Below are 26,305 nucleotides of genomic sequence, written 5' to 3'. Positions count from 1 at the left end.
GAGAGAGAGAAGGAGGGGGGCAGCTGCTTGGGAGGAATCAAGAGAAAATGGATTGAAAATTCCAGAATTTTCACTAACCTACTAACAAAGGAAGAGATTGATGTCACTTAACTTTTATTTAGCTGAAGTCAATATGCAGTCTAAGGTAGTTATTTACTTTTTCTTGGCAGGTACCTCCATCTCAAATGAGATGCCTAACTTTTAGATGAGCAAAGCTGGGGGAATGAAACCTATACACAGTGTCTGGAAAAAAAACCCTACCTCTATTGAAGTCAGAACAGATAAGTAGCCCAGGCAAAGAGAAACTTTGTCATGCTGCTCAGTGCCACAAACCACCCAGCTTTATGCACCTGATATTTGCAGATGAAGGTAGTATAGACATTTGTATGCTGGTAGCAAGTTTCATATGGAACATATCTTCTTATGCTATTCCAGCACTTACCATTCTATTCCCAGATTTCTACTGCAATGCAGCTAGGTGAATAGCAATGGGATATTAATATTGCTATTATTTTATTTTTTAAGTCTGGTTTTTGAAGCCTGGATTAAGTGTATCTCCATTTTATCCTTCTTGCTTTTCTACCACAAGAAGCTTTGCATAGCTTTGATGATATGCCTTAACCCTTCTGTGTTATCAGTGCCTGTGTGGTTGTAAAGAAGTTCATTTCCTATTTTAGTTTTTAAATAGAGCACTTGAAGTGTGGGCATCAGCAATCAGAGCAATGCCAGATATATTGGATACCATCGCTGCAAGTCAAGATGAATACAAATTAAGCTTATCTCTTGATGAAATTCTAATTTTGCTTAGGGAACCAATAGAATTGATTCTACATCTGCTAAATATGATTAATCACTTCAGTTCCATACCTTGCTAACAAATAGATTGACAGAAATCAAGAGCATGGATTACCCACCTGCTTTCAGTGTGTGGTCTGAACTTACATATTAAGACATGAAAACTCCTACAAAACCTGAGACTGCTGTATAGAATTGCTTTGCATTTTCACCTCTCAGGCCACATTACTACAATATATTTGGTGCTAACCAGACAAAACCCATCACCGCACACTTCCCAAGGGAATGCTGAGAGGTGCAAGGAGTATTCTATGTTTTAGTTAAAAATATGCTCAGATTATAGGGGTCTCAGTTTCTATATGAAAAGTAGCAGAAAAAGAGGGCATTGTGAAAGATTAGTAGAGGCAGCTGTAATATATTTCTTGAATATTTGCTACCAGCAGTGGTATTTTTCTGTTTACAGCATTGGTTGTAGGCATAAATGTGGAAGCATTTGCCCATGCTTCATTCTGAATAACGTAATTGAATCTAGGAGGAACATGAAACATGCATGAGCAGAAATGTTTGGTGATCCAGGAAAAGAGGATATTGGCATAAGAAAAGTTTTACAACCAAAGGATTGCCAGAAAGTGCCTCAGACTGACCTGAAGTACCATCAGTCTTTCTGTCTTTGTGTTCTCCATATTTCCAGTTATTTCTGTCTTCTCCCTCAAGCTGAGAGTGAAGGCAGGGGAGTGGAAAGCATGAGTGAAAAGACGAGGAGGGAGATATAAGGACAAGGAAGAATGAGCACAGATGAGGGGAAGAAAAAGACAATATTTTATTTTTCTTCTTAATCTTATTTTGCTTTGGTTTTCCCCTTTCTTCTTTCTCTGTTATCTTTTCATTTGAAGTCAATCCACTGCAGCGTAATGAGAAGGCAGAAGGGGACCCCTATTGCTACTTGACCCAATGAAACACTGGCAGGCAGCAGACAGAGAATATTAGTGCAGTGGAAGACATAAGAAAAGGGCTTTTCCTTTCTTTTCTCTCTCCTTAGAGAGTTTCATAGTGGAACAAGCTAATAAACTTAATTTCATCATGTATTACTGACTACTTAATGCAATAGTGTTTAGCACATCAGATAACATGAGTATCAAGTAAGCAAATGAACCATATGTTCTCACATATAAGAAAGAATGACAACCTGCATGATGTTGGATTTATTACAATTTCCCTTCTGTATGACACCTCTCTAATACAATTTTAAATTGTTCCTACTCAACTCCTGGGAACCTTGTTAAGGTGAGCCTTTCTGAGGGGCTGGCCTACATGATGAGATGTCCCAAGCAATCTGTCACCCTTCCGTGTCATATGAAGTTGCAGTAAACTAAATCCCAGTGAATGTCAGTGTTGTGTTCTCTCTCCCTTTCAGTTCATGTTATAGCCCTGCTTCATGCACATATTCTGATTGATGTTCAGGATTTGTTCCAAAGCCAGATAATCTCATTGGAGTTTTTCCATTGACTTCAGCAGGCTGTGAATCAAGGTTCCTAATTAGGAATTTGCACAAAAAAATAACGAGAGACTTCAACCTTCTGTGCTTCTCTTCTAGTCCAAGTTGTACTGCCATTGCACTATTCCGGTGTGTATTGCCATGGCATACAAAATACTAGTATTGGATGAAAAGCATGCTGCACAAACACCAAATAATAGTTCCTGAACCCAAAAGCTTTCAACCTCAGAGTAACATTAGAGGTAACAGATAGATCAGGATATGTTGGGGAGATGATGTAAAAAGGAGAAATAAGACATTGATCAACATGACAGGCACACAAACCTTCCATGGGGAGTTTCTGGGGTCCTTTTGAGCTTTAAAGGGTTATGTAAGCAAAAGCATAGAAACAGCACCTTGAAAATGTGGCTAATACTTGGTCAATGTGAAAGGTTTGTAGGAGAATAATAACACCTCTGGTTTAACCATGGGATTTTATTACAAAGAAATACTGCTATTTCATTACGACTTTTCTATCAGAACTAAAAATCTTTTCAAACTTTTGGTGAAAGGGGGAGCTGCTTAAGGGACACAATAAGCGGTAGAATATTACACATTAAAAAGACCTAAAATTTCTATGCTCTTTGATATTTTGAGCAAGGATGTGGGTCTAAGGCTTCAGTGAACCACATACAGTCCCTATCATTAATTCTTAAATTAAGCATAAATTAAGTAGCCCAGTCAGGATTGCTCCAGGGTTTCCTACAAGCCCACAGGTAGCCCTACCAATGGGCATAAAAAGCTAGAGGTGATGAAAGCTAAAGACGTTAGAGAAAGGGCATGTGCAGCTGAAATCACTGAAGATGAACACTTCATCACTGTATATTTATTACGGGGGTGTGTGCACGTGAACATGCTGTCCAGGGTTTCTGAAAGCAAGCCAGTACCACGCTGTGTACCTGGTGTCTGTTGCTTGTTGTATATACAGCATACTTTAAAGTTAACAGTAGGTTTTATTGTACTTTTATTTTTGAAATATGTTCTGACAGGCAGATATGGAAGAAGATTCCTGTAAGTAAATTGCACTCCCACACAGAGGGTAATTTAGGGCCTTATGTACTTTTTAAATTCTACTTAAGTCCTGTATCAAGGGCTTAGATTTACATCCGGAGTGAATTTGGTTGTAGGAATGGCTGTGTCTGAACTCCTAATAAAGTCTGAATCATGAAAATAATTATTAATGGTGGGATTAGATTCAATAGTAACAGTGTGGGCATACCATCCTGTATTGAAAGAACTTTTATCTGGTGTACCAGAGTTACAAAGATTTCACGGAAACAGCAGAACTTGTTGGCAGATAGGAAAATTGGCAACCTTTTTCTTTGGCACTTCAGTTCACCACAGAATTTCACAAAGCCTGGTTTGTGATCCTTTCCCTCTGTGTACCACTGAGATTAGTGGTACACTGTGAAATATCTTACCACTATATTTTCTGCTATGAATGTTCAGACTAATCAGCTTATGGCTGCATAGGTTTCATTATGTCCTGTCTACAAGGCATATTCATAACCAAGAAATCTTTCTGCCTGGACATGCTAAGCTACTGCTCTTGCATCTGTCCAGGATTTTACTACATCTCTCCTCTCATGGCATTCACTGTTTAGATGCAGATTTGAAATAGGGCAAGGAAAAACATAGGGAAGAGAAAAGCCAAGAACGGGCCATGTCTTGTAAATATGACATGAGACCAAGTTATCTATGCGTGAAAAAACCAGGAATGTGTGTGGTTGTTCGTCCTCAGTGTGCTGCATTAAACAGGTTCACAAGCACCTTAAAACTATCACAAAGAATGAGAAAGCTGAAAGGATTAAATCATGGCAAGATACGTTTTTGGGGGAAGCTTTCTTTCATCAATAAACTAGTTGTTCAGTGGGCACATCTTTCTTTCCCTTACACATAGAGGTGCTGTTGCCCTATATTCCCCAGCTGCAAGTGTTGAGACGTATTACTACAATAGATTTAGACACACGTCCAAATGTGTCTAGACACATGGTATTTTTGTCACTTTTTTCCTTTGGTCGTTGTGGAAGAACACCTACATCACATTTAATACCTGAGTATGTTAGAGACAGGGCAAAACAACTTTTGCTATTTTATATTAAAGGAGGTACCATCTCCTGAAAACACTGTATTTTGTCTGGAAGCTTTCTGATGGAGCATAACACAGTTCAGATGTCTGTATTTATTTACATGAAAGAATTCTTTGCAGTCCTAAATTGCATAGACTCTGTGCAAAAATAATGTTACTTTTTAGGAACAGAGGGGATATTTAGGAAATATCAAGCAATGATACTATAGTGTCAATTTTTGTTGTTGCTAATAGTATCATTTTATAAAATATTTTAATAAGACTATTCAGCTAGGCTGTGTAATTTTATTTTGATCCAAATAGTTAACACAGAGTTTAATAGCATTTATTTTATTTCCAGTTAATTGTCAGTCAACTCTGAAGCTCATTTATATCAGCATGCAGATAAGGAAAATCATCTTTTAAGCATAGTTTATTAAATGGCAGTACTATTAGCATACAAATTATACTCAGAATAGGATAAACAGGTACAAAGATCATTAACATATAATACAGACAGTTGGATCTCAGATGGGACTCAGTGGGACCTTTTCAAAAATACCAGAGCTGTCATCAGCAGGTACAATTCATTCACTCAGTCAAACTTTACTCACATTTATGTCTGCATAAATCACTAGTAATTCTGAGTCACTTGAGAGCTGTGCTCATGTTTCTGCCCCTCACTTCCTTCTCCTGGTACTTTTTAATTCAGCCTCTCACATGAGCCTCAATCTTTGTAAAATTAGAAAAGTCAGTTGTCTCAATGTCTGCTAGCATATCTGAAGAATTTGATAAACAATATATCTTTTCATAGGCTATGAAAGCAAGAGTGTTTTTGCTCTTGAGCAGTAAAGTGAGACTGAGAAGACATGGTTTCAAATAGGATTTCTCAGATAATAAAAATTACTTTGCCTCTGATTTCATCAGATCCAGAATACTCCCTTTTTATCTGCACAGTGCTATGATGATGACTTCAATAACATTATGAGGTGTCAGACACTTGATGTTAGAGGCAGACAGGAGAAAAGAAGAGAGAATCTTTACATTAAGTAACAGGGTTACTTTATTTTGGAAGGAATTATTTTATGCCCTTGACGAGATAGCTGGCAGTGCAGAGGTCTGAGGTGGGCTTGATTCACCCCCCAGATTTAAACCAAGCAAGCTCTGATGGGGATTTCAGAGACATTTGCTGTATTGAATTAATGCAGTTCACATCGATGAATTAAAATTGCACCTCTCTCTAAAACAGATCGGCTGATCCATACAGTGCTGCACAAAAATTACCTCTTCTGCACTTTAAAATCTAATGAGTTGACACATCTTTATTTTCTCAGATTTTATTTTCCTACCAGTCTTGTTAAATACATATTATTCTTTCATGCTCTTAAGATCAAAGCAAATAGCCATCAACAATCTTTTGTTCACATGAGACAACACTTTCGGAGATGGTTTGTTTGGCCTGGTTAATTAAAAGCTGTACCTATCATCCTTGCTTGATTTCTCAAGTTCTTTACTTAAAAAGTAGGTGTGACAATTTTAATGAGCTCTCATTCTTCCCAGTCTCATGTCTTCTGCAGAAACATTGCAAACAATTCTTTTTGAACATTATGCAGAGTTTTGATTCCACTAGATCTTGGGTGAGCTGTTGGTTTTTCCTTTCTGCATATGTTTATCTTGTATACCAATGGAGTCACTCAGAGAAGACAAGGATGTGGATCAATCCAATGGAATGAGTAGATTAAAAATGAACAAAAAGACATCACTTACACTGTGATTAAATAAACCAGGGAAAAAATTCTCACAAACCGTGTGGGACTAAAGGTTTGCAGAGACTCAAAGAGCTATGGATTCATTCCTGAAGGCAGTTTTCATCCTGCATAGAAAGTTACTATCTCTAGATCCAACCCTGGGTTACAGGTCACTTGGTGCTGGGAAAGGACTGTGCTACCTGCCACTGCATCCTTACTCTGCTCTTGCCCTCTGCCACGAGCATCCTGCTGATGGAAAGTTGGCTGCACATGTCTCTAACTGGTTGTTCAGAGCTGTCTTATGTTCCTATGAGCCACATGAAGTGAGCTGTATCCAGCATATCCAACTTTTTGCAGGGTAAGTTCCCAGGCTTGTTACGTATGGAATGATATTTCTGGGTATTTCTAATTAGCCCATGTGTGCAGGAACTTTGTATGGATTTACATAACTGGATTTTCATCTCTTCTTTTCCTCACAGCAACTTTGCTTAATTGAGCTCTTTACCCAGACGTAGCACCTGTGTAATTCAGGCAGTAACATAGGCATCGGTACTAGTCTGATAAGAATTTAAGCATTTTGTAAGTCAGAGATGCCAGTTTAGAGTTAGGCTCATCCTTAAGCAATCCCTTGCTGCAATGGGGCTTTATGAACAGCTGTGTTTCAAGTAGCTCATTTCGTCTTTCCTTCTCTTTCTTTTGCAGTTATACATTTATTAGATCTGCTTCACACCTTGGTCTTTTGCCCCTCAACAGGCCCTCATTTAGTTATTGAGAGAAGTCCAATTTTTCTGGCAGACTAAATATTCTACTTGCATTATATTGGACGAGTTAAACTTTTTTGTCTTGTCACAGTACCTGGATTTACCTTGTCTTCTGATGCAAGTGCTAAGAATTATTATCTATAGCCTTTATGTAGTCTAAAATGTTGTGAAAAGTAGCGGTTTTCAGGAGGTGAGACATGCGTTTCACAGCTTCTTTTAAAATGGTTTGTTAGAACTTGATCCAAAGCCCATTTAAGGAAATGTTTCCATTGCCTTCAGAATCACAGTTCCGTTATTTGAAAGACAAATGAAAGAGGATAAAGTGCAGCCCCTCTGAACCCATCCACGGTGTAAAGTCATGGCTCCGAGGAAGTTTATGGCAACTTTGTTGTTCGTGGCAACTGGGTCGCTAATTCACATTGCTTTTTTTTTTTTTTTTTACATTGAAATGTATCGTCTTGATTTTCTACTGTGCTCTGCTTTCTCATCCCTCTCCTGACACAGACCTCACTACAGCTGGAAATTACTCGCTTTTTTTTATTTTTCAGTTCCCTTCCCCACTAACTAATGACTCTGGAGTCCTCTGTGCTTTTACATAAATTCTAGTCCGAGTATCTTATTTACTGCCAGCTCCCTAATTGTCTTTAGGTAGCATGACCTCTGTTTCAAACTCTGAAGTTTTTATTAGTTCATGGTTTCTCTTTGCTAAGCTCTGTTTTGATCTATGGAAAGAGTCATTCGATTCTCAGTCTTTCCAGCCATTGAAATATTGTTTCAGAACAGCATTTCTCCAAATCAAACATTACTTTTTTAGCTCTTGAGTGGGTACAACCCCTTCTTAGTGGATAAACCAGGAAGCTGGGAATTATTCAGGTCTCAACTCCTATTGAGGAATCCAGGAAAACCAATCTAAGTGACACGTGACTAAACTTCTTCAGTGAAAACACCCTAGCCAGAAATCCACAGGGGGCTAAACACAGCTGTTCTCCTTTATTATTTTGTATTTTTACAGACTGATTTTCCTGTATTTTTACCTACATAGGAAGCTTTTTGGGGACTGATATTTTCCTTTTATTACCTCATACCCATTTCTGAATTCCAATTTGTACCTAGAGCTTTTAGGTGCAACTGCAATAAAAGTAACAAGGCATCAATATTTGATGGTGAGAGACACCACAGTGGCTTCTTATAACTTACTAGTCAGGTATCCAATTTATGAACATTTGCTGATTCACACTTGAATCTCTTTTGGTACTGTTTGATGAATCCACCATATGTTAGCTAACCAGTCAATTGAATCAACAATTTTATCACCAGCAGTTTGTGAGAGTGTTTTCTTGTGGCTGGGGCAGGCTGATGTGAAGAAATGCATCATTAATGCAAAGAAAATTGCAGAGGCAGAAGTGGAATACTTGCAAATGTTTCTTCATTAATCTGCTTTTGAAATACTGTCATCAGGTATGTCCCCATACTGAGAAGGAGAGGCATCCATGGTCTCCTGTTTTGACGCACTGTGTCATGAGACTAGCAACAATGCTCAGTTCTTTCATGCTTATTCACCCTTCCTTATCTGAAAAATGTCATTTAGTTGATATATCATCTTGAAGAGCTTACTTTGTTGCTTCATATTTGTTCCTCTCCAGTTTAATATGGATATATGATGGGTTATTAAGCCCAAACTTATTATCTCATTGTACTGCAAATTGCACGCAAACATCTGCTGTAGTACCTGGTGATTATCACCAAGGAAACAAAGATTTTTTTATCCAAGCCCAAATCCTTTCCCCCATCAGCTCCACACCCCAGTGACAAAGTGCCTGGTACCATGAGGACTTCTTAGCTTTTCTCACTCCTAAATCCACCCCTGCACTGCTCAGAAGCAGGTCTTTCGGCAGGGTAAGGTCCAACAAGAGCGGGAGACGTGAAATTTGGGGGGATGTAAGTGAGAAGACCACCAGAAATCCAAGTCTAGCGCTTCTCTTCATCAGCTGAGAGGCTGGGAGCATGTAATGGGAAGCAGAACAAGGTCTAATGTGTGTTACACGTATAGCTGCAGGCATATAAATACCAGAGTGGAATGCAGCAAGACACTATGATGCTTTTGTGTGTTTAATGGCTATGATACTGCTGCCAGCTTCAACTTCTGCTCTTGTTATTGTTTGTTTCCTTAATAATTTATTACATCATCCAATCTTACGTTGTTAGTAATAAATATTAAACACCCAAGCTGTGGTGCATGAATTAGATATTTTCTTTCTATAAAAGGATTCTTGTATTAGATTTAAATGTCAATTAAAAGAGGAATATAAAAAAATAATGCAGTTCTGTGAGTGCTGGAATGAATGGTCTGGTTTCATGTGGATTTGTGACTTACAGCTGGATTTTGTCAGATGTAAGGAAGTGTGGCATTTGGGTGCAGCTCTCTCTGGTTGGATGCAGATTCTCTGATGCCTAGTAAGGAGTGTATTCAGGCAGTGGCCTTAGTGGGAAGAGGGGCTGTACATACAAACCCTGACCCCATTTTCATAAAACTTCCAGGAATTTAATGTCTTTCAGCCCACTGTCCTTCTTCAAAACTCAGAAAAAATTGGTCAAGAAGTTCAACATCCATGAGGAGCAACTGCTGGATGGAAGAACTGACACAAAATTAACAAAACATTACAGGATAAAATTATTTTCTGTACAAAAGTTCATCACTTAACTAATTCAGTTTTTATTTTGAATTCTCTGCCTTTGATAGATGTGTTCTGCATGTTTGTGAAGAAAACCCCAAAACCCTGAAGTCCTGTCTTTGTGTGCAAAAGAAAAAGGTGCTAGGCATTCAGTGAAGGCTTACCTAAGGAAAACATACATCAAACTCTGTACTGACTGACATCCTAAAGTATCTCATTGACATGAAGAAGCATATGAAGAAGCATATGAACAAGCTTAGAAATTAATTTTGTCCATAAACCCCAGGAGTGGTCCTGAAATTACTATTAAATGCAATTTACCCAATACTCTGCAAACTGGTGTAAACAACATAGTGACTAATAAGGTGATTTGGGGGCCCTATGAGACAGCAATGTATTTGATTTGGCTCCTTGGATTGTGAGATGGCATTTTGGAATCACAGCTAGTCTGCTAATATCTTTTAATAATCCTGACAAAATTGCACAGGCAGCTGAGCTCAGACACAACATTAGTATGGCACAGGAGCACTGGGATCTGAATGCCTCCCCCCCACCTTGGTAAAACACAGCACAATTAGGTAGCAAGATGGGTCTTCCTTCTTTCTCTTGAGACTTCAAGTTTTGCTGCAAGAAAGTCAGCTGGATAAGTTAATCGTCAACTCCAATATATCAATGTAACATTCCTAATATAGAAATCAATAATAAGCAGAGGTGAAAATTGGTTGATACATATTCAGCTTGCTGTAGAAGAGAAAATGTATAATGGAAGCATTTCAATATTAAAAGTAGCACTGCATTTCTATTACAGTACCTGTAATAAGTTCTCTTTTGTTTGTTTATTTTTTCCCCAGAGTCATCTTACTAGAGGATGGCAGTCTCAGGCTCTATAACATCACCAAATCAGATGCCGGGGTATACACTTGTATAGCAACAAATCAGTTTGGAGTTGCCAGAAATTCAGGGAACCTGATTGTGAAAGGTACTTTAATAGTTCATTTGGTGCTTTATGGATATTAGAAAGTATGTGGGTGTTGGTTTTTTTTTTCATTGAGATGCCCAAGTCCATGCCAATCAGTGCTAGTATTGACAAGTTTTTACCTGCAGTTTAAAGCTGAAACTGAGCTCTCCACTGCCTGCAGCAAAGAAAACCTCATGACCACACCACTCCGATGATCAATTTGTTTATCAGGGAGGTCTCCCAAGATATCCACAGAAAGATTAATAATGATATTTGCACTGCAGTGTCATTTGGACAGTGCAGGTATGGGCTGCACTGTTGCTGGCATTGGTCAGCCAGAGTTTGAAATGACACTGAGGCAGTGTGGCGGTTCAGTGAACCCTCTGCACTGTGCTTGGGTAAGCATATTCAGCTCATTTACACTTATATCGCTTCTGGTGTAACTGCACAGTCTGGCTCTGGTCCCAATCCAGTGATGCTGTGTAGCTGGTGGCTTCCCGGCAGTATTTTTCACCCTTCTTTGAAACACAGTTAAATACACTGTGGAACGTATTAAAGTTCATTATGTCCAAAGCAGTCCTTTGATTCAAGTTTTTGCTGTGCAGATGGATGGTCTATCTCCTTTAGCAAAAAGAATTTGTATAAACTCATTGCTCAGGTGAACCAGTCCAGAGCTGGAGGACATGAAAGGAGGTATTGTTTGTACAGATATTCCTACGAGCGGCTTATGAAATTACTATGTTCTGATCTTTGAGCACTGACAGGAAAAGAAAAAAGGAAAGCTGAGGCAAACTTGGTATGTCTTTTTTTCTTTGCTCCTACACAATCTTTTCAGTACAGACATTTTCTTATGAAAGTATTCGTATTTGTTGATTTTAAATGAGGACAAGTTAAAAAGTTGAACTTCTGAGATTACAGTAAGCATATTAATCAGTTTTGCAAACAGCTAACAATGTCTGTAGGTGCAAGAAGAGCACATTATTAAATGTAATTTGTAACGCTCCCTTTTTTCTTAATATTCTTGTTTTCAGTGAGTTCAGAATGGTTACTGTAGCCTGCAGGCATGACCTCCTCCCTAACCTACTGCATCTGGCAAAAATCTTTTTCATCTTCATATTATGAAAGAGCAATTAGCATTGAAGCAGTGCAACGCATAATCTGAGACGATGTTACAGCACAGCTAGCAATGAATAAACCAAAAAGTTTAGGGTTTAGGCAGGTCTGACTTCATTAAGGTTATATACCATCTCACATACATACATCCTAACGGTGCAATATTGGAAAATCACATTAAAACATGAAAAAAATATTTCGTTTGGCATTTACGAAGTTTATTAAAACACTGAGTAACAACATGGTATAAAAATGATCTTGTTTGCAGGGAACATTTGTTTTTGTTTCCCCTCTGGAGAAGTTTTGGCTGTTCAATTATAGGCCTCATTGCTTCAGCATTATTTTCAACTGAAATGTCAGAACTTGGAAAAGCATATCTAATGTGCAAATTAAGTTTATTGCTGCTCATTGAGTTGTTTATTCTTTGTGTGAGAAGTCTTTATTGTATCTCCAGCGCTTACAACATCTTATCTATTTTCTCCTCTGGAATGCGATTTGCCATATAACGCATGTCTGCAGTTGCTAAGCAAGATAGATAGACAATGGAGAACCAAGGGCTTTTAAGAAGCTTTTAAAAGTATTTGAGGTGGAAGTCTTAAAGACAACCCCATAAAAGAAGCAGAAAATATCACACAAGTGAACCACTCCGCATCAGTGGTACTGCCGGATATGAGCAGCCTAGAACAAGAGATTCAAGGGGATGATAATACCATATTAAAATGGATTTTTTTTGCTAACACTACTAACAAACACACCTCACACACAAACTCGCAAAAGGACCATTTTCAGTATTTATTTGCTGAAGGTAAATAGGTTCTTGCCAACAGGAAAGAAGTCTTCTAATACTCACACCATATAGCTATTGGGATTTGTTGTGTTATAAGAAGAAACTTTTATGTTCTGATACTCCAAAATACCAGTTCACTAGAGGGTTCCATAGAATGCGTTTTTTTCCAAATATTTATCTTTTCCTAAAGACTCATTAACAGATGAATGATCACTGGAATTTTAATTCCTTCTCATAACCTTCTATAACAGGATTGCAGGTGTCTTATTTCTGATCCCTTTAAATGTGTGATCAAATGATGACACAAGAAATTACATGACAGACTAATGAGGCAACCACAATATTACCGGAACCTTCTCATGAAGAAAGGTTTCAAGAAATTCCCAGCCAGTTTCATTACAATCCTCTGGAGCGAATAGCCCCTTCCTTTACAACAGCTGACCAGCTTTGATGGAAGCTTAAAGACTTTACAAAAAACAGGACATCTTTTTTCTATTTGTATTCCATGAATTTTAAAATATAACTATTGAATGGGATTATAAATTCTATGCAATCCTGCTTGTATCATTCTTGCTGAGACTTTGACCTTTCCATAGAAATAAATTGATTTTATTTATGGTATTTTACTTATTTATAGAATGTTGTCATTGTACACAGTGCATTGTAGAAGAGTCAAAATTCACCGATCCTGGTGACCAGCCATCCAATACAGGGAAGCAGGAGTTACAAAAAGAGGTGACATGAAGTCTTGTGGCAGTAGAGGTGATGTGGGTCTTGTGAAGGATAGATATTTTAAAGAGGGATCTGAAGGACAGTGAGTACTTGGGACATGGAAAATTCAGTAGCACAAAGTTTTATTAATGCTGAATGAACAAAAAGGTGAATTTCATCCCTGGTATAAGTACCTTGATTTTGAGTTTTAGCAGAATATCCAGTTCAAAGGTATCTTCAGGCCGTCATCAAACAGTACAAAATAGATACATCCAAGTCAGCTTTAGGCAAGACAGATAGAATACCAGCAGCAGTTTATACCTGGCAGCTAGGAGCTCATTTTAGGCTTTGGGGGTCTACCCTAGAAGGCTGGGAAGCTGAACCCTGTAACCAATGTTTACTCGTATCCAAATACTGAGTTTACCAATGGAAGCCTCAGGAAACATGCTGTGACCTGTCTAATTGACTGACGTTATAAATGAGCCTTGTTAGGGCCAACCCTCTCCATTCCAAGGGTAGTTACACTGCACAGGAGGCAGGAGCTGTGGAGGTGACCCTTGCAGTGATTTCAGAGGAGACAGTTCCAAACTTTTGGTTCTCCCAGCTCCACCACACAGGTCAGACCCAGCTCCTCACCCAGGAGCTACGTGAGGTGGGGGACAGCCCGGGCTGACTTGCCAGACCCTTCGACACCCTCTTGTAAATAAGGCATAACCTTTTGCATCGCTTATGAGACATTATGCGTGGAGACATCTCTCCTGCACAGCTAAAGACAGAGAAGAAAAAATCTGAGTCTGGGAGAAAGTGTGCCCTAAGCATTCAGAGCAATGTAGTATTTCCACTGTGAGGTCGATGGTGGTGTTCAGGACAAAACTTTGCTTATTCAGTCCCCTATTTCATTGTCTTTTAAAGCTCACTGTAGAGATGCACACGGTTTGTAGGTTTAAGGAAGGAGAGGGTCTTACAGGATGACTTTGGAGGAAGAGATGAAGAATTTGGAAAAACATGCCTCTCCACCTGCTAGTGGCAAAGAGAAATTCCAGCTATCATGAAAGCAACCTTCCAATTTTTAACGTATATAATAAGGGTATTATTTCTTTTTTTCTTCTTTTAACATATGCAGCATTATTGCAGGTAATAGAATTTCTCTCCTCAAAGTGTTATTCAAGCAGTTCTATTTCAGCTGTGAGAATAAGAAATACAGGAGCAAAAGCAAGAAAAGAAAACTTTGTGGAGGTTCTCTGTAGTTCCGAGATACTTTTAAAAATTATTCTACAAAAGTTACCTGTATTTTACAATGGAATTATTTCATTTGAGATTTATGGACCCAAGTTCTTTGCCAGCGTGTGCTGAAATCAGTGGAGCCGTACCAACAAAGAATGTGTCCTTTGAATCATTTGGAATTTATTGCATCTGACATACTGCTTCCAACGAGAGGAAGAGCTTTCTCTAACATAATGATGGAGTATTTCTAAGACAGTCATCAGAAGCCTTCACAGTTTTGCAGTCCATGACTTCAGACCAACTGACGGAGCTGCCACAAAGACAGTTTTACGTGGCTTTGAAGAGCAATCAGAGTATACAGAGAAATCTGAGAAAGCCTGTTCCAAGCGTGAGCTCTAACTCACAACAAGAACCTCTGACACTCTCTTGATGATACTGGAAAAACCCACCAAATTTGTCTTGAACAATAAAAATCACTTAATTCTTTTGTTTTCCTTGGAAAATATTACTGGATGCCTGCAGGAAGTATATCACTGAAACTAGTGAGATCCAGTTTTATCTTAAAGGTTTAGCAGGAAGTGCAACACTCTACCGTGCTCCTGCTTGACCACTGCCATGTCACTCATCCAGTGCAGCCCATATGCTGGGAGGAAGCTCAAGTTTCAGCCCGTATTGCCTGTCTGTACCTACACATTGATCAGTTACTGAAACGATGGTGACAGTCTGAATCAAAATGTGTTTGAAGGTAAGGGGCAGGATGCCCTGTCATGCATCAACCCTTTGGAACCAAGGCCTTGGTAAACCAAATTCTAAAGTACAGTTCTAACACATAGGGTTAAGCCAGAATGAATGCTGAATGAATACAGCTTGTGCAAATTTTCTTCTCCTCCTCTCACATTATTTTCAGAACTTATTAATATTGTTGAATAGATTCTGCTCTCATTTTATTCATGTGCCTCTGAATTCTCACCATTTTATAACACTTTCATGCACAAAAGCTTTATTCAAGGGAATTGCTTACAACAAAGTGGTTGTTATCTCTAATCTATCTGCCAGTCATATCAACAAAAGTGAAACCATAGAAATCTGTTTCTTTCCCCTTCAGGGAGCTACTACTTGCCATAATAAGAGCTTGAAGTTTATTTCTCAGTGCAAGGGGTTAAAAAAGATAACATAAATAGTTTTTCTGTCTGTGAAGATATATTCTCTGAAGCCATAATGTAAGCAACACTGTGGGGTAAACTACCACTAACATTACTATAGATTGAAGATCTCAATGCCTAAAGTAAGCGGAGACAAACAGCAATTTTGCTTTTGCTGCAGTTTCCTATAAGGAGCTTATAACTTCCTTAAAGTTTGAAGAACCGGATGTATTTTTAACAGTCTTAATAATGAAGTCTGCACTTTTTGAGCTGAAATTGTATGTATTGACTGTGGGCTTTACAAAGTAACATATGACTAATTTAGCATGTTGCCTCTGACATCTGCTTGCTCTCAGAGGCACACAGTGTGCTTATTGTATTGATACTGCAAAAGTAATAGGCTACACATGGGTAAGAGTGTTCTGAAATCATCACCATATTACAGATAATTTTCTTTATTATGGAACATTTGGGATAATTTTAAATCATTTCACAAATGGTACAAAACTCATTCAAGGTCTACTATTTTTATAAGCGTTTTAATAAAGAAGATTTTTTTTTTTTGTCTCCACAGAAAGGACCGTAATTATTATTCCACCTTCTAATATGGATGCAACAGTTGGAGAAAGCATAGTCCTTCCATGCCAGGTGTCTCATGACCCCTCTGTTGATGTGGTGTTCACATGGTCATTCAATGGCAATAGAATTGATTTTAATAGAGGGATACATCATTTTGAAAGAATTGGAAGAGTAAGTTTCTTAAACTCCTTAGTGCTTAATGAAAATATTTGCCACAGTCTTTAGACGACACAAGTATTTATCATGATTCTTCCACTGCTATATATATGCATGGCAAATCACTGTTTTTTTACAAGGGCTGCAGCCACTTATTTTTCTTTCTTAAATTTCATAAAGGCGCTTGAGTTATTTGTGAAGCCATAATAAAAATGTCCACATGAAAGAAACTGATGATAGCTATGCATATTTTAATTTAAAAGCTGAATTTTTTATTAATATTGAGCAATTTATAAAAATTTCCAGTATGGAAAGCATGTTGTGAGTGATTAGTTTACTTTTTTTGTATCTCCAGGAATCTGTTGGGGATTTGATGATAAGAAATATTCAGCTACATCATTCTGGGAAATATGTGTGCATGGTACAAACAACTTTAGACAGTCAATCTGCAACAGTAGATATAATTGTAAGAGGTATGTCTGTTCAATGTAGACACAAATATCTTCTGTAGGAATTAGAAATTATTAATGTCAGCTGCTGTTTAAATGTTTCCTAGGATATCAATTCAAAATTTCAATAGTGAAATGCTAGATACCTTGCATCTTTGGCCCCACAATTGGATTGAGGTTCAGCATGATCCTAATGTGCAGCTAACCAGGGAGATCTGTGCAATTCTGCCACAGCCTCTTCGGAAGGTAAACTTTTCTGGCCACACAAGTCAACATGGCAAGGCGTAGGGAAGTCCTCTACTTTCAGCAGACTGCTTTTACTGGCTCCTTGCTGGGCATCTCTGGGTCACTGTGCAGGCTGGAAAAAATAAAGGGACCTAGTTCCTTTCCACTGTTTGGAGATAATATGGAAAATTATTTTCCGTGGCCAACTAACTAACCTTTTTACTTTTGTACTGCTAGCAGCAAGAGAAATGCGGTGATGGGAGCTGATCATCTAAACACCAGCAGAAATCAGATAGCTGTATAGTGCACCATATTGCATTCTTTCTAAACCTCAGTTTTGATTAAATTCAATAGGAATTCTAAAAATGTTGGATGGTTCAGAAAAAGATACATTGAGTAACTTTTTTTGTTAGACAAAACCAAATCATTCCCTTGTTTGTAGTTTTCATATTAGTAAAAAAAAGACGTACATTTTCCTGACTCAAAACCCCTCATTAATCAGAAAAATTTAATACAGGCATAAAGCCATCATTTAGGGATTGTGCTGCTTTTATGAAACTGCAGCTTCATGAATAATTCCACTGACCTGGGAAAGTAAGAGTTGCTTAACCCAACCCAGCAATGATTTTTTTCTTCCTAATACCTTCATTTTAAAATGCTGATCATATTAGGCCCCCCAGGTCCACCAGAAGATGTCAAAGTTGAACAAATTTCTAGCACTACTGCTGTGTTATCCTGGAAGTCTGGAATAGATAATAATAGTCCAGTCCAGATGTACAGCATTCAGACGAGGACTCCTTTCTCACTTGGATGGCAGGCAGTTTCAACAGGTGAGCAATCTGAGAATTGTAATTTTTTTTTTTTTATGTACCATTAATTTGCATATACCGTTAATTACTCCAAAAATACATTGTCACTGGCATGTTTATTTTGCCTTTAGTTCCTGAAGTCATTAATGGTAGGACTCACAAAGCAACAGTGGTTGACTTAAGCCCTTGGGTTGAGTATGAGTTTCGTGTGGTTGCCAGCAATAGTGTTGGAATTGGGGAGCCAAGCAGACCATCAGCTCTACTGAAAACTAAAGCAGCAGGTAAGTCCCCTGTTTCTGTCAGTTTTTTCCACACAGACACATTGCCAGCTCCCAAATGCAAGAATTTCACTGCAGCAGAGCCACTCACTCCTTCAGGGTTACTTCCATATCTCTCTGGCATTTTGGTTTGTAGCTGCTATGCTTCAGGACAGCAGACGTGCACTATTGAGGCAAGGGATGGACATGATTGGACATGATTCAGGTGCCACATGCTTTGCTCTCTGGTTTGGAGATCACTTGGGCCAGTAATGAAGCCTGGAGCTGGCACATGCTTCCTCCCTTTGATATGTCCCAAAATATATCTAATCCCCATGCCTGAAAACAAGCTTCCTTTCAAGCAATTGGGGAACAACATTTGTTTTCTTTTAATTATAACTATGTTTATACCCTGCTCAGGGACCTGTGTAGAAAATCATAAAGCCCATTTTCTGGCATATCCTACCACAAGCATGGAATGCCTTTGCTGCAGAGGGTGTTTGACATCTGAGCATCAGTGAGGACAGGACATTGGCTTTAACTGGGGGAAATAAATTACAGCATCCAAAGCCCAGTGAAACTAATAGCTTCACTGACTCCAGGACAGGATCCTTACTACCCGTCTGTCTAACCTTTGCACATTTATCTTCTGGGACTTGGAACCTCATAGGAAGAAGACTTATTCTTGGATGACCGACACTGTCAGTCCTTTGACCTACTCAGTTTGGTACAATTTATTTGAAGCGTGAACCTTTGGTTTATGTTTCTCCCAGTCCTCTTCTTATCAACTCTCTCCCACCTATAAAATCAGTATTTATATGATGGAAAGCAGTAAAATGGAAGCAGCTTTTACAGTCCACTTTCTCTTCTCTGTTTATCTCATTTGCCGATCTTTGAAGTTTGGCAAGCTGCATTTCAAGACAGAACTCAAAATACAGTATAATATAATAAAATACATTTATTCTTAGTGAGGAGGTCCATTTGTTTCTCAGAATACCTACAATATTTTTCCAAAAGCAGAATTACTTCAAAATATATTAAGTAAATTTATTTAAATTTAATTTGTTATTTTCCTATTTTTGAAGCAAAAGCTTATATTGAGTAACGATGCCAGAAAAAAACAATTTGATCATTAGAACACCTATTTTGATAAATTTTGTCAGCTTTTCAGGTGCAGAGAAACAGCAAATGAGTCTTACCCAAATTCACCACTGTTCAGTGTGGTAGTAAAGCAGGTTGCAGACTGTTCCCAAGTAATGGGAAGAGCCTGAGAGCCACCATCCTGCGAAGATGCACTGATCCTGTCTGGCTTAGGTGTCTGGACGATGCATGCCCAAGTGGTACATGACCCCTTCCTCCAGCAGGAGAACCACAGGAAGCTTTCACATGCAAGGAATAAGGGACAATGTGAAAAGGAAAGGCTATACAAAAGCTGAAGACAGAAAGAGGGTAGATTTTCTAAATTTCTCAGCAGAGTGTCACAGATGCATGTTTTTCATTGATCATTTCCTGCTGTTGCTACCTTACGGCTTTGTAGAGTGTGATATTCAAAACCACCTATACAGTCAGTAAAAGCTTTAATATTTTAAAGCTTTTTTTTATTAGAGGGGTGAACAAAGCTAGGGCTAGAAAGAGAAAGAAACAATAAAATTAATATTATTTATCATGACAGTAGCACAAGGAATATTATTTCCTTACAGTGTAGCCCCCTCTGAAGCTTAACAAAAGGAATAGGAAGACTTGGTTCAAGTTTAGTTGTTTAACCTCTTCACTGCTGTAAATCATTCTGTCTCAAAACACTGCTGTGCAGTGGGGGAAGTAACAGGTTAAATGTTTTATCAGAATATGAAACTGCACAGTATGACAGTGTGGACAGCAAAAGACTGGCCATGAAAGGGTGAATTTGAACTTCCCTGTTATAATAGCTATTTTACCAGCTGAAATCTGAGCATTGGTAGATTTGTGGATGCAAATGAGCCGCTGTTCATTTCATTAAAATGGAGCTGAGAATTAATTGAGCCTCTGTTGGTGCACTCAGCTGTAAATTTTCATCTGTTTCTCAACTATGACCCAGTTGAGGCTCTGCTGAGCAGTAGTACAATTTTTTTCCCCATGCAAATGTAGTAAGTACTGAACACATTTAACACATGAACTAATTAAGCATCAACTGGTTCATGAAACAGTGAAACACTAGGCTTTAAAGTCTGCTTTGTCATTTTTTCCTTGAAAGCTGTTCTTTTCAGTCTTAGATTATTTGCCTCTGATGTGCACAAAGACATTGATTGTGAGTGACAAAATTGAATACCTATGCTAAACTCTCCAAAGTGCCTGGTTGGCTTGCACTTGCACTCACTTTTATGACTGCACAACAAAGTTATTGTGAAATTTCTGTGTTTCTAGAGAGGATGAAAGCAGGTGAAGATTTACATGCAGACTTGAATCTAGAAGTGACAGTGGGTTCACATAAACTGCTGTGAACTTAAATGGCTGTTATCTTTATTGCCTCTACTGGGTTAACACTGGGTGGAAGAGATAGGGAAGGGCAGGCAGACATGGCAAAACTGGCCAAAATGTCTGAAAAAGCTTCTGCGGTATGACTGTCACACCTATTTCTGCCCCTGTTCTCAGCTCTGTCTCAACACACCCAATTTTCAGACAGTGAAAACTGAATGAAAGGAACAAGAAAACTCCTAAATTCTAAATATCTAAAAATGCTACCAAGGTTTTGGAACATGCAAAGAGTACAACTGGCCTCTTAGAGGGGGTTTCTGTCTCAGTCTGTTCCAGGGTTGTCCTCTTCTTTATACTTCTCCAACAGCTGAAAAGGGACATGATACCATTCTTGCAAGTATATCTATAGTAAACTATACAGTAAGAACAAGGTGATCTGTCTAAATTCCATCCACTACATCACAATCCAGTTCCCCAAACTGTCAGTATTTATAGGCTAATGAGTGGGAATGTTTATGGAAATACAGAGCATTTGCCTCTCCACCAAGTGCCATTTGAGTGATGAGAAGCCCCTCCAGGCTGGAGCACCAGCAGGTTGCTTGGCCTCGATTCGGTACCTACGGTGCCGTACACCTGGGGCAATGTTGGGGAAATTAAGCTCTAATCAATACATTTTTGGGAGAAGGAGAAAAGCAAATTATGAGTTTTGAATTTCCTAAGAAAAGCATACATCCAATTAAAAAAATTAATATATTGCTCCAACAACATGTTTACTGAACAAATGCATAATTAGTAAATCAGTAGTGTTGCAGCTACAGTCTGAATGGAACATCATTTTGCCAATTAGTTGATGAGGCATAATAATGTCAGATACTTGATGCTACTAGCTTGTTTAATTAATTTTTTGAACCAGGGTACTCATGTATCAAATACATCTGTGGCTTCAGCCTTAGAAACTTGAAAATGTGTAAATATAATTTCAGTTCATTTAAAATGTACTGTTATATAACATAGTCCCTGTTCTACATGTTGAAAGGCTGAATAGCTGTATGTGAGCTAGGAAGAGCTCTAATCACACAATTGACAAGACCCCTGGCAGAGGGTAGTTGCACCAATGTCTTTTCTTCTCCAGTTCCTGTCGTGGCACCAACAAATGTCAGTGGAGGAGGAGGGAGCCGTTCTGAGCTGGTCATCACATGGGAGGTAATTGTTACTCAGTTAACCTAAGCTGTCTAATGCAGAAAAGTCCAGGGTGAAATCACAGCCCACTGAAATCCAAAGGCTTTTGGTCATTGGCTTCAGCTAAGCCTAGATTTCATCCTGCATCTGCAGAGAAAGCAGTCTGTAAGATATACAGCAAGTTTTCTGTGTTACAGCAAACAATTTATAAAAATAAACAGTTTAAGAGGCATGTTATAAAGATGTTTAGAATTCTGTATAACCCTCTTATCTCCATTGTACAGGAGGTGCTTAACACACTAATCTGCTTGGCCATTTTCTGCATTAACATTTTTCGTACTTTTGTTTACATGTTTTTCATTCTGGAACACTGTGCTGACAAGACATATCCTATTATGCGTTAAAGGAGATGAGCCCTTTAATTCTCCAGCACTCCAGTGAGAGGAGAGAATATACATTTTCAGAACAGTTAATACCATGCTACATGTTGCAATGGGTGAGTGCAGGTCATTTCAGAGAGGGGAAAGTAAGCGTTGTGGGAAGAAGCCCTTCTTCTCCAACCACCCAGAAGCCTACCCATGGGCATGGTGATGAAGGCAGGAAGCCTTTTGCAAACCCCACGCAGTGATGGGACAGGTGCTTGATCGGGGCATCAGGCCCTATGGAAAAACTCCCTAAAAACACAGCTCCCACCCCCTGTGTTTTTCATTGCTGTTGAAAAAAGTAATCACCTAATCAAATCCATCCCTTGGCTTTGAGGGCATCTGACTGAAATAGGAGCTACCCCAGGCCACCAGCAGCACCCAGCCTGGAGGGCAGGGGCTGGGCAGCCTTGCCATGTATCTTACTATCAGATGTGACTATCTCAGAGGCTGCATAAGATGACCTCTCTTTAGCTCCTAATTTGGGATGGGACCTCCAAAACCATGGTGTTCCCTTTGAAAGTCATGGAAAATATTTCTTCATAGGGAAAAAAAACCCACCCAAACTCAAAACCTTCTACTTCAGCTTAAGCAAGGAAAAGAGCCTGCTCCCTCCTTTAGCTTTGTTTTTATCCAAAGAAATAACCAAGCTCATGTATACAGTTTGAAGGAAAGGAAAAAGAATTAAACTAAAAATAATGTTATCAGCTGAATGAGTTACCTGTGTTCTGTGTACTAATAAACTGTGCCATTTAACCAGCCTTTAAGGGAAGGAAGGGAAGTGAAGGGAAAAAATGAGGTCAAAAGAAAAAAAAAAATCCCTGCGAGATAAATAATATTGTCAACACTTTCCCCTATCCATGCCCTAAACACAGTGAAACCTCACTTGTACCAAACTACGTTTTCCTCCATATGCACCTTTCACTGTTTTGTTTCATCTTCCTCTCTACTGGTCTACTCTTTGGGAGCAGCAGAACATGAAAATTGAAAACAACCTGAGAGATCTCAATCAAATTATCCTGTTGGACTCCATAGTGTGTACTGAAAAATAGTTAGAAGAAATACTAATTATGCCAAGCTAACAACACTGAAGACAACTCTGCAGCTTTCTGTGATGAACTCACAAAACATCTTGATTAAATCTGAGGTCACAGAAGCCTCAAAAACAAATTAAATGCTCTAGAAAGTAGCTTGAACTCTCATAAATCCCCAGCACACCATCATCACTCACACTTAACTCTCTCAGGACTGGAGAAGAGATAGAAGAGGGCATATTGGGGATTTAACATTTGTAAAACACATAAGGAAAGACACATTTGTAATATATGCCAGGCCAGGGATAAGAATTAGAATGAATTTATGTAAAAAAAAAAGGAGTGCCTGGGAATATTCTGATGTACTTCCTAATTTTTTTTCTCCCATCTTCTCACACCATTAGTGCTCCTAGGAGTTTCTCTGCAGGAGAGGAGCATGGAGCCAGGAACAATCATAGGGGCTGCAGTTCTGCCCCTATGTTTTTTTCTCTCTGTTTGCACCATTTTTCATGACTGATTTTCCATGCATCTTACTTCAATGCAAGCATCTAAGATAAATGAAGTTTTCCTGAGAAATGCTTCCTCCATGTACTACTGATCTTTTCCTGTTTCATAATGTTCTCTTGCTTTGAGAAGCCAATGTAGAAGTATTTTTATCCCAAGAAAACAAAAAAGTTCATGCTGGATACAGTGTTGATGTAATTGCCTGTTCAGTATGAGTCATTAATACATATCTTGACATGAGATTTTATTAATAGAAACACTAATTTTGCCATGTTGACTTGCAATAACATTTCTGTTCTAAACAAACTTAAATGAGAATATGTTCATGCACTTGAGACTTGTGCTAAAAAAATATGTAAGTACTATACTCATATGCAGTCAATTATATAGCTGACGCACATTTCTGAGCATACATTTGCTCCTTTCCTGACTCTTTTATTTCTTAAAAAATAATTTCTTTAAAATTAACATTCCTATACCCCTTGGGGGAAAAAAAAAAAAAAAGACATCAGCTACAACCTGTGCTGAACGAAATGCTTTTAATTTTGAAAACTTCATGCCTGAAAGAGAATACCTTTAATGGAGCTGATCAGATCTTTTGTTTCTAAATTGATTGCCTCAATAGATTTATTATTTTGATTTTTATTTCAATATTACATTGACTGATGGAGCAAACATTATTATCTTCTCTAAGGCAGAGTCAACTAAATCAATACCACTAAAATATACTCAGAGAATGAAGATTCAATTAAAACAGTGTATACCTGTAAATGCTTATTGACTGACTGCCTTGTCACTACAGCCAGTTCCAGAAGAACTACAAAATGGGGAAGGTTTTGGCTACATCATTGTGTTTCGTCCTCTTGGCTCAACAACCTGGACAAAAGCAGTGGTGGCTTCAGTGGAAGCAAGCAAATATATTTACAGGAATGAAAGCATTACACCTCTCTCACCTTTTGAAGTGAAAGTTGGTGTCTACAACAACGAAGGAGAAGGGACCCTGAGCTCCATATCCATTGTCTACTCAGGAGAAGACGGTAACACCAGTTGCTTTATTAGTAATGTTTTTGCAGCATCGGTAGGTCCCATATGTGGTCAGACAGATCTCCACAGGGATATTAACGAGCCTGCTCAAGGCTGCCCATTGAAGATTAACAAGAGAGATGAGAAAGAAGGTGGGAAATTGAAGTAAAATAAAGCAATGGGCAGATCTTCAGAATTACTTTAAGTAGACAGGGTGTTTATTTGTCCCCAAGGAGCTCCCACTGAGTAGGCTGGAAAAACTGGGAGACATTCAGAAGTTTAGCTCTCAGAGGGTATAGCTTTTCAAACCACTCAGTCCAGCTGATCTCTGAAAATCCATCCCAGCTTACGGGTAATGACCAATTCTGAAAACTTACAATTTTGGTGATGTTCCACAAAAAATGGGCCAGGTTTCCTGAGCTTTATGCCTGCTGCTTCCCCCCAGAATCTCTTCCTCTTTTCTTGAATCTCCCTCACTTACTGACACAACACTGTTGGTAACACAAATGTTCCACCAGCTATGTTTTCTCCCATCACCCAGAGCCACAGATAGCACCAGCGGGAGCTTCAGCATTGAGCATTTCGGCGGCGGAGGTGGAGGTCTCCTGGCAACCCATTGCATGGAACAGGCACACGGGCAGGGTGCTGGGCTATGAGGTAAGGCAGCTGGTGCTGGTATCTGATGCCTTACAGATGTCCCTTTCCTGGCCACATTTGTATTCGGTTCCCCTTCCCTTTCGTCCAACAGACAATGGAGCTCTTCACCTAACTCTCATTAGCAACATGTCACCTGAGATAATCACAAGCATTTACAGATCAGGAGTGCAACTCTGTCCCAGACTTTTTGTAATGTAAATTAAAAACCTCAAGATTAATCATTTGTGAAGGGTACTATAAAAAGACTCCTGCTTCATTCTACAAAACAAAGCTGATCCTCCCTCCTCTTAAACAGCTATAACGCTGTCTGAGCATGACGAGGTACTTAGTTTGGGGGCATGCACATGACCCATAGCATTGTTTACAGAAGGAACCGGGATAAATGCACTTCATCACTATCCAAAGATTGTGCTGCAGCATATTTGAAAGGTTTTTGGCTTCCCACTCCTCTAAGAATCATAGAATCATTTCAGCTGGAAAAGGTCTTTGACATCATCAAGTCCAACCGTTAACCTAACACTGTTAATACCGCCACTAAACCGTGTCCCTGAGCACCAGATCTATATGTCTTTTCAATACCTCCAGGGATGGTGACTCAACCACTTCCTTGGGAGGCTCATTCCAATGCTTGACCACCCTTCTGATGAAGATATTTTTCCTTATATCCCATCCAAAACTCCCCTGGCACAACCTCAGGCTCTGTGTAGTAAGCACTTGCTCATTTACTAATAACTGACATTTTTTTTTTTGCCCTTTGCACTGGGTTGTGTTGCTGGTGTCATGGCCATGACTGGATCCAGGGACAGGCATTCCAGAGTCTGAGCAAGAGGAGCAGCGAGGATGCAGGGATGCTGCCAGACCCCAGTGTCACTCAGCCAGCTGTGCTGCTTCTTGCTCTGCTCAGGTCTCCAGCCCCGCTGGGACCAAAACCCGAGTGCCAGCAGGAGGCAGAGGGGAGCAGATTTTTGCATTAATAACCGGAGTACTTTGAATTAGCTTCAGAAATGATTCCTGTGCATTTTACTTGCAGGGTGAAACAATTTGTGT

General features: G+C 39.0%; 1 protein-coding gene across 1 annotated transcript in view; it reads left to right on the top strand.

Annotated features, from left to right (window-relative positions):
- Positions 1-26,305, top strand: part of CNTN6 (contactin 6) — an 88,615-nt gene that overhangs the window by 56,295 nt on the left and 6,015 nt on the right. The window contains exons 10-17 of the mRNA XM_010154729.1: positions 10,430-10,557; positions 16,088-16,263; positions 16,604-16,721; positions 17,594-17,752; positions 17,863-18,012; positions 21,572-21,642; positions 24,381-24,615; positions 25,143-25,258. Of these exons, the coding sequence (XP_010153031.1) occupies positions 10,430-10,557; positions 16,088-16,263; positions 16,604-16,721; positions 17,594-17,752; positions 17,863-18,012; positions 21,572-21,642; positions 24,381-24,615; positions 25,143-25,258 (1,153 nt within the window). The remainder of the gene's footprint in view (positions 1-10,429; positions 10,558-16,087; positions 16,264-16,603; positions 16,722-17,593; positions 17,753-17,862; positions 18,013-21,571; positions 21,643-24,380; positions 24,616-25,142; positions 25,259-26,305) is intronic.

Source organism: Eurypyga helias, unplaced genomic scaffold, assembly GCF_000690775.1.
Source record: "Eurypyga helias isolate BGI_N326 unplaced genomic scaffold, ASM69077v1 scaffold4857, whole genome shotgun sequence".
NCBI classification, from domain to species: Eukaryota; Metazoa; Chordata; class Aves; order Eurypygiformes; family Eurypygidae; genus Eurypyga; species Eurypyga helias.
Note: the sequence above shows the minus strand (reverse complement) of the source record. Positions and strands in the feature narration are given on the sequence as shown.